At 29.7% G+C, this 10,067-nt stretch overlaps 1 protein-coding gene across 1 annotated transcript in view; it reads left to right on the plus strand.

Moving 5' to 3' along the window:
* The window catches only part of LOC145285781 (WD repeat-containing protein 3-like), a 77,718-nt gene extending 67,864 nt beyond the window's left edge, over positions 1–9,854 (plus strand). Inside the window, exons 22-26 of the mRNA XM_080134148.1 lie at positions 837–902; positions 2,730–2,824; positions 5,357–5,485; positions 7,392–7,485; positions 9,743–9,854. Coding sequence (XP_079990274.1) covers positions 837–902; positions 2,730–2,824; positions 5,357–5,485; positions 7,392–7,485; positions 9,743–9,823 — 465 coding nt within the window. The 3' untranslated portion in view covers positions 9,824–9,854. The remainder of the gene's footprint in view (positions 1–836; positions 903–2,729; positions 2,825–5,356; positions 5,486–7,391; positions 7,486–9,742) is intronic.
* Positions 9,855–10,067: the final 213 nt, after the last annotated feature.

Here is a 10,067-nt window from a genome sequence, read left to right on the forward strand (position 1 = left end):
AGAGGAAAATTGTTGTTTTTATTTTTTTTTTTAAAACATGATTAAGCTTTACAAAGGAAAAGGAAATATTTGATACATTTTAGGTTAGGAAGCCAGTATCTTCAGAGGGCCTGATCTGGTAGCATCAAGTTCTACAAGTATTTTAATGGTGAATGCTCTGACGAACTGCAAGCACTTGTGCCCCCGCGACGTAAACACCCTCGACAAACCCGATAGGCAGCAAAATCTCATCCCCACACAGTAGAGATCCCTAGATGTAAAAGATCTTTCTACTCCAGTAGTTTCTTCTTCAGAACCGCTAGACTCTGGAATTCTATTCCAGGTCCCTGCTTCCCCAACTGTACTGACATGCAGAAGTTCAAGTGTAACGTGAACCGAAATCTTGCTGCCCAACTCCTTACATAGTACCCCAGTAGCTGTTTCCCCTGATAGTAGCCCCCTACATCAAAGTGGCAATGTGCCTTGTTTGGGGTGAAAATATAATAAAAAAAAAAACCCCAAAAAACAATACACACACACACACACACATACACACACACACACACACACACACACACACACACACACACACACACACAAAACCCCAATGAAATAGACAATTTTTAATTCTACCATGAAAAGATATTTTATTCTCAAAATATTGGAAAAAAAATACAAATAAAAAAAATTCTTTCAAAAATAATGTTTGACGGCTACTTAACAGATTGTGCCCTGAAGAAGGTTGACTGAAACAAATTATCTGAACTGTAACAATTTTTTTTAATGTTCATTTTTCTATTGAGTGAGCATTCACTTTTTTTTTTTTTTTTTTAAATTATCTTTCTATTGTTTTCTAGATTGATAAGTTAATGGAAGTCCTTGCTCTTCACAAAGAACAATCTGAAAAGCCAGCAAAAGAACAAGTAAGTAAAAATCATAATGGTTTCTTTATTTTGTAGATTATCACGATTTCAATATCCCAAACGATAAGCATATCAAAGTATGTTTACAACTAAATCTGACCTTTTGGTGGCAGAAATGTTTGGAAGAGGAGAAAAGAAAAGAGTTAAAAGTGGATAACTGGGATCTTAAAATCTATTTGCTTTGAGCTGAACATGAAATTTGTGTAACAATCAAACATTTATTCATTTATTTATCCGTTTTAGTTAATCATTTTTATTTATCTAATTTATAAGATTACTATCAGGGGTGCCCGGCATTGCGGAGATGGTGCAGTAAAGAATCCGGGGAGGGTGTGTGTGTATGTGTGTGTGTAAAAAAAAAAAAAAAAAAAAAAAAATGGTAGTAACGGAGGGGGGGGGGATCAAAACAACAGTAGTCAACCTGGGTGGAGGGAGGTGTTAAAAGAAAAAAGTGGTAGTAGGGAGGCAGGCTTGAACACGTAAGGTGAAACACCTGATGAAGGCCGGAGGGCAAAACGGCCGAAATGTTGTGACTATAACAATCAAGATGAGGAAGTCAGTCTGACAATCTCAATCAATGAAAACACCTCATCTCAAAAATACAGACAATTACGTAAGGCGAAGGCGGAAAAGAAGATTAAAAAAAAAACGTAACGTCTTAGCCGATGTCTCCATCGTGTGACCGGAAGTCCTGAGCATGGAAATTAAGCGTAGTCAATCCGAGATGATGACTAAGCGAAAATATTGATGCAAAAACTGATCCCTCCTTGTAGAAAACTGCTTAGTTGAGGGTGAAGAAATTAATGTTTTTGGCTAATTTTTCGATATTTGTCGTCTGAGACATTGAGCTTCAAAACGATACTGATATCGTCAGGATCCATTATGTCTATCGAAAGTTTTACAAACATACATACATACATGCATACATTCATACAAACTGACGATTTAGATTTACATTATAAATGTTGGTTAATTTCTAAAAAATTAGACCTAATTAGCTTGTTTTTTAAACTGTCAATATTTCATTCTGTACTGCTATTTCCTTTTCTTTAGCATTGGTCCATGTTGTTCAGAAAAAAATAATGTAATTTATTTCAGTTTATTTTAAAATATACTTATTCTGCTAATAAGATTGTTAAACTAGAGCCATTTTCTATTTATGATGAATTTTATAATTCATTTTTTAAAAATTTGCCTATTTATATTTTTAAGGTTACTGAAATATTATGCATACAAGTAAACATATTCCGATTTAAAATTAATGTATTATTATGTAGTAATATGGGTAAAAAAGCTGTTTTAATACGTTTTTTTATCTTGAGTAATATTAAAAAACACATGGCGGCATGCTGTAAGACTCCATTTTGTGAAAATCATGCTTCTTATAGCAGTTTTCTCACATTATATTTACATCATCGATTTTTATGGTCACCTTTTCCAGAGATGTATTAGCACAAATTAAATATTGGTGTAAATCAAACACAAGTACATTATTCCATAGCAATGTCTACTTAACATAAAGTATAATCACATTGACATACTGGTTCTCATTAGATCATACAAGTTAAGCAACATTGAACCTGGTTAGTACCAAATGGGTGACTATTTAGAAATATCAAATGCTATATGGAGGAGAACCTTCACACCTTCTTGCAAGAACTGTAAAAGCCTAACTTTGTCATCCCCTAAAATCAGAATATACATGCGACTGAAGGATGCTTGTGAATTTGATATTCCCTTGAGTAAATACTGCTTTTTTTTTCTCTACTTAACATTTAGATACAAATGTTTTTAAATTATTTAAAATTTTTTTGTCTCTTTCTCCAGGCCGAAGATGCTGCTTCCAATCCTTTGATGAGAGCATACAATGTTGACAGTTCGGAAAAACTTGTCAGAGAGATTTTCACCAGAATCCGTATGAGGTAATTTAAGTCTTGGAATTGCTCTCTTTTGATATTCCTTATGTTTGGTTATTCATTTGATAGAGTATTATATATGAATTATCAATCTGCATCTCAAAAATTCAGAAACAAAAAAAATTTTTGTCTAAGTCTGGTTTATAGCTTGATTTAAAGTTTATAGGAAAAACTTAAAAAGTGCTAAAGAATCACAGCTGCAAGGGAGATAAATCTGTTATTTTATGCTTCTAGAAAAAGAAGTTACCAACGAAAATGCTAGAAATTTCAATGTACATAAACTCACAGTCAATACTTGTTTGGCATAGAAAGTTTACAACTTGGACAAAATAAATCCATACAAGGATAAGCAAAACTATAGATGAGATTAATTTTTTAAACAAATGCAAGTTTTGTTTTTAAATAAGAGTCATATCTTTTCTGTATTTTTGCATTTCATATTTGACTGAAGGTGATAGAATTGACAAAAATTATCACTCCTCAACGGAAGATGAGGGAGAAAACTGTATTATTTATTCTGCACAATCTCTCTTTCTCTTTCTTTCATATATACATATATAAAGTTGTTTTTCTCACTCTAATATTGATATTAAAAGCCTATTTTTTTCTATTGAAAAATTCTTAAAGCAATATATACTCAGTCATTGATATGCAAGAGACTAAATAAAAGTTAACTAATTTGTATATTTTTTGAAAAACGAACTTTAATTAATTAATTTTTTATGGTTTCTTATTGGATGATTGGTTTCATTTAACTATTATGTTTAGTTCTATTTATGCATATTTTCTATATTGTGCATAATTGTACAGCATTTAGGATAAAATGGTTCTAGAAAACTCACATATATATAAAGTGACCTTGCCTCTGTGTGTGAAGAAATTCTCTACCAAGTTTCTGTCTGAATCTTTGGTCTTCAGGCTTGAAACTTGATATTTAAGGTATTTAGACTGGTGGAACACTTTCCATTTGGTTTTCAGGTGGTAAAACAGCTGCTTAGAAGTAAAAAAAAATTGATCTTGGCATATGTCATCTACTCGCATTTCTTCGTACATACGTTAATTAAAAGTTAAACAACATTGTTTTGCTGTTTTTCTATATGTGTGGATTTAGGTCATATGCTAACGGACAATGTTAGAAAGCTATGTTTTGGTTTTGATGGCAGCCGAGTCAGGTTTCTTTTTTCTTTCGCTTTTACTTTTCCTTATTGTTCTGATGTTATATAAATTTATATAACTTCTATTATTCATCTTTTACTTAATATATTTAATTGCTTTTCTTAACGGTATTGAGCTTTTTCTATCTTGATAACTTTTTGTTACTTGACCTCTGCTGTCTCTACCAAATTACTCAGCGAATTTCTGGTCTAAACATTTGAAATTTTATATAAAGGGTATTCAGAGATAGAGCAAGCTTTTTAATTGGTCTTGGTCGAAAATTTGAGCTGCTAAGGAGTCAAAGTTCAAATATATATATATATATTCCTATTTTATAGACGTTTTAAAATTTATCATTTTTCTCTCTGTCAATAATATTAATCTATAAAATGTAGAAACAATCATTATATATGTCAATTCATTGATTTAATTTGAATAAAATAAAATATGCATCAAGTGCACTTGAAAGCCAAATCACAATGTAATATTAAGAAAATAAACAAATATTTTGCTTGCTTGAAATTTATGACATAAATATATTTCGGAGCTAAACTCCATCCTCAGTATGTTGTTTTCTTTCTTTTTTTTTCCTCTTCTTTCTTACTATGTTGTAAAGTTGGAGAAAGAAAATGCATATTTTATTTTATTCAAATGAAATCAACGTTTCTATAATGGAACTCACACCCTTGACGTTAATCTCGCGTTGCCAACGCATAGTTCCAACATTTCAAAATACAACCGCTGAAAATAACGCACGGATCTTTACAACCAGACTTTTCTTTGTCCAACTTTACAACATGGCAAGAAAGAAGAGAAAAAGTAAATAAAGAAAACATACTGAGGATGGAGTATAGCTCCGAAATATATTTATGTTATAAATTTCAAACAAGTAAAATATTTATTTATTTTCTTAATATTACGTTGTGATTTGGCTTTCAAGTGCACTTGATGTGTATTTTAATCATTATATATATTTTTTTGTTGAATTGAAAAGTCTTTAAACAAATGAACTCAATTTTTTTCCCACTGACATGAAATTGCTATTAAATTGCTCTTCAATTATTATTCTTTTGTTTTAAAATGATTTAGAATGGAAATATCTAGTACTGCTTCTTAGTTTTTCTGCCGAGCTGGTGTGAAAAAGAGGTCACAAGGTACATTGTACTTACTATGCATTTATCGAGTTTAATGGCCACCACTCTTGGTAAATTTTTCTCTTATCCAGAGAATAATCATTATGATTTAAGTTATTAAATAATATTTTTTTCTTTTTAAAATAGGATAATAATACTTTGAATATTTTATAAAAAAACAATGCCTAAAAAAATATTTGTCATTAAATTCTTCAAATAAAGTTGAACTTTTTTATTTTTCTTATTCCAGTGAAATGGAAGGAACCTTGTTTGGCCTTCCTTACGACCAAGCCATTATTTTATTGAAATTGTTACAAACTTTCATTGAATCAAAATGGAACACGGTCCGAGTCGTTGATGCCATCATATTTCTCCTCAGGTAAATCTTCTATTTTTGAGACAAACTTTTACTTTATATCTTCTATTTCTTGTATAAAACATATTTCATTATACAAATCAGTGATCGGAAAAAGATTTTTACCAATGGATTAATAATTTGATAATAATTTATTAATAATTTAATAATAATTTAATTAATAATTTAATAATAATTTAATTAATAATTTAATAATAATTTAATTAATAATTTAATAATAATTTAATTAATAATTTAATAATAATTTAATTAATAATTTAATAATAATTTAATTAATAATTTAATAAATAATTTAATAATAATTTAATTAATAATTTAATAAATAATTTAATTAATAATTTAATAATAATTTAATTAATAATTTAATAATAATTTAATTAATAATTTAATAATAATTTAATTAATAATTTAATAATTTAATTAATAATTTAATAATAATTTAATTAATAATTTAATAATAATTTAATTAATAATTTAATAATAATTTAATTAATAATTTAATAATAATTTAATTAATAATTTAATTAATAATTTAATAATAATTTAATTAATAATTTAATAATAATTTAATTAATAATTTAATAATAATTTAATTAATAATTTAATAAATAATTTAATTAATAATTTAATAAATAATTTAATTAATAATTTAATAATAATTTAATTAATAATTTAATAATAATTTAATTAATAATTTAATGGATTAACTATTTAACAACAGCAAAGAAGATTCAGTGTAGAAGCTATAAAAAACTAAGACTCCTCAAGCATAGTTTGAAGATCTACTCATGAATCAGATTCTTCCCTTGATTCAAATAAATCGTCAATCCAGTGATCATTGAAATCTACAATGGATGCAATTTTATAAGAATTACCTCCTACATAAAAAAGCAGCTTTTTCACACCTTCATTGATTTATAGACATGTCAAGAAAACTGCGGGCCCGACGCCTTCGATGGTTCGGCCATGCCTCTCGCCGTGATGCAGGGGTCTTTATCCACGAGGCTATCTCCCCACGTCCTCTACCCGGCTGGAAAAAACGTGTCGGTGGCCAGCTAAGAACGTGGCTCGGGACTATCAAAGCCGACGCTGAACTTATTTCGGGCCCGCTCATCTATGGCCTGTCTCGTTGGAGACGTGACTGGCTGTTGCTCACTCAGGATCTTGCCTCCGATCGCCGGGCTTGGGCCGCAGCGGTACGAGATGTGCATCTTCATGAAGCCGACTCAACTCCTCCAGGGTGAATGTCGTTTCAAGTACAAGTAAAGTATGTCAAGAAAAGCTAATGTCTGAACTTTTAGGCTCAAACTTGTTCTTGAACAACTAAGAATGCAATTTTCAAACTCTACCTCAAATCGACCATGAATGTATGCTATCTAATGTAACAGAATGTGTAGGAGTGTATGTGGAGATATCAGCAGATAGCGAAGGTGGTAGTGTAATACAACCTTCGTGGGGTTTTGTTGTACCCATGGCCAAGTAAATGTGCACTAACCCTAAGTCTCAGTGGCTACACTTTTAACTCTGTCTAGTGGTAGACACTTCAAGGGTGACCAGACTTTCAAAGTTCGGAACATTAAAATTAGGCAAAGTCAATCCAACTGATATGATGACTTGTAAAAAATCGACTCCTCCTTGCAGAAAACTGCCCAGTTGAGGGTGAAGGAATTAATGTTTTTGGTCAATTTTTTTATATTTGTCGTCTGAGACGTTGAGCTTCAAAATGATACTGATCTCGTGAAAATCCCTTGCCTCTGTCGAAAGTTTTAGGCAGACATACAAACATACATACATACATTTAAACAGACAGGTGAGATTTATATTATAGAAGATAACCTGAAGAATGGAAAGATAAATAAAAACTTGTTATCCAAAAAATTCAGACAAAATTTAACTTTTTCATTTTTAGAATTCATCACAATCAAATTGCAAATGATAAAAAAATTCTTCCATTGATGATCCAACTCAACAAATCTGTACAGTCAACCGTCACACAACTTGTGGTAAGTAAAGCATTTACGTTATTAGTTTTGAAGAAAACATCCAATAAAATATAGTGGAAAAGTAATACAAATGCAAATGTAGACAACTAATATTTTGTCTTTTTAATTGAAAGACTTTGTTAGGGTGAGTTAAAAAATTAAAAATAATAAAATAAATTTAAAAGCATGAGATGATTAATGGATGAACAAAAAGAAAGACAAATTGATTAGGATTTGAATAGAAGAGAAAGTATGCTTAAAGCAATGTATATGCCAATAAATAATAGGGAGAGAGAAAGAAAACCCAGCCATGTTTAATATTAATTGTTGAAATATGGTAGCGTAAGGTGTTTGTATTTCTTTGTTTAACATACTCTTCTCACATTATAATTTTGACTAGAACAGATGTGATGTAGAAGAAATCTGTTGTTTGATAATGTGGTTAGACTGAATAATGATAGTTTTAAGCATTTTTTATTGTTAAATGTGCCGACTGAATAGATGCATCTTAAAAATAGATTTGAGTTTGTTTTACTATTAGAGATGCAACTTCCCCACATTTTAGCAGGATTTTGATTTTTTTTGTAATTCAGAATTTCTGTGTTTTTCTTTTAATAAAAACGGCAAAATCGCTATTTCTTCCTCATTTCTCTTCTTGCTTTATTTTTCTTTCACTTTTCCTCTTGTTTCTCTCTTCCTCTCACCTTTTATCTTGCCTTGCTTCAACTCCCTTATTCCTCACCCTTAAATGTTAATTTTTCCATACTTTAAACGATTTATGTGTAGAGGAGGGAAAAGACTTGTTTCATCAAAAAATGTCTACTTGTTTCCTTTAAAACATTCAGTATATAAAAGAAAAGGGAAAGTATGTTTAAAGCAATGTATACGCTACTGATACCAATAAATAATAGGAAGAGAGAAAGAAAATCCAGCCATGTTTAATATTAATTGTTGAAATATGATAGCATAAGGTGAGAATAATATTTGTATTTCTTTGCTGAACATACTTTTCTCACGTTATAGTTTTAACTTGAACAGATGTGATGTAGAAGAAATCTATTTGTTGTTTGATAATTAAACTGATAGTTGATTCAGTGAGGCAGCAAATATTTTTTATTCGTTTTATTAGCGTGTAAAATTTTTTGTCTAATATTTTGTGTTTTCTAAAAAAAAAAAACCGGAAACACGAGTATAAAATAAAATATATAAATATAAAAATGTGGTGTTTACTTGAAGAAAGTATGATATCATTGTTAAATAGTATGGACTGCAAACAATTTTCACTTTTTGGTTCACAAAAAAATCAAAAGAATAATCCCAGAAATAAATAATTCGAATTTGCAAGATTTGAGAAAAATATATCACGGTTTCATTTGTCATCAACTATTCTGATATCAGTTGGCAATTTCTTTCAACATTCAACAAAACAAAAATCTTGTATCAAGCAAATTGGCATTCAATTCAAAATAACAGCCATTTCGTCATCACTATACAATCAAGACTTCTAATAGTTTTTGTATTGTTTTTAACAAAGTTTGAATCATATCAACATGATGAATCTTCAGAAAAATGACTTTTGTACATTTTCATCAAAAACAACTGTATCTTGCGATACACGTGCTAAAGGAAAGACATGGTAAGATATGTTATTTTGCAAACCTTGATGGCTGACATTTTTATCGTATTTTGAAAGGAAAGGTAACTATATGAACAGTTTTGACAAGGATCTTATTCCAGAACAAGGCTGACACACTAAAATTAACGATGGTGGCTTGTAAAGGCTTATATATAAAAATATGAGAGACTTTATATATCCGTACATTATTCAGTCACATTTAAGCATATTTCTCTTCTCTTGTTTTATTTTTCTCTCACTCTTCCTATTGTTTCCCCTCTTCCTCTTACCTTTTGTCTTGCCTTGCTTCGACTCCCTTTTTCTTCACTCTGAAATGTTACTTTTGCCATACTTTTAATTTATGGGTACAGGAGGGAAAAGACTTGTTTCATCAAAAAATGTTTACTTGTTTCCTTTAAAACATTCAGTATATATAAAAAAAATCTAAATTAACACCTTTTGTCCATCAAAATGAGATTTTTTTTTAAAATTTTTTTTGAGAAATTGGTGTAGGCCATGACTCTCGAGGTTGAGATTCATTTTGATTTTAGATTTTTTTGTCATTGGCCTCTCACATCCATGTAATCAATTAATAAGTTTTGATTTGTATCTTTTATTCCATAATTTTTCTTTTCTCCTAAAATCCTTTTTTTTCCCCCACAGGACACAAGTGGGTACAACCTTCATGGCTTAAAGATGTTTCAAAGATTACAAGATGAAGTTGTTGATGAACTTGGTTTATAATTATTTTTTACAAATAAATTTTTAAAGAATTTTTTGTGTTTAATTTTATTTATATCATCCTAGTACCAATTTCAGCTTTGGTGGAATTTTAAAAATTTATTTTTTCGGATGTGACATTTGAAATTGACAAATTTTACTGAATAATTAAGATATTTGTTTTCAAATCAGTTGGTTGTGCGTTATATTCCTTCTTCCATGTACCACAAACCATATGTCATCCAAGCTGTGTGAATGAAGTTGAGAA

The sequence above is a fragment of the Euprymna scolopes genome, chromosome 10 (assembly GCF_053919585.1).
Source record: "Euprymna scolopes isolate OS-2025 chromosome 10, ASM5391958v1, whole genome shotgun sequence".
NCBI lineage: Eukaryota > Metazoa > Mollusca > Cephalopoda > Sepiida > Sepiolidae > Euprymna > Euprymna scolopes.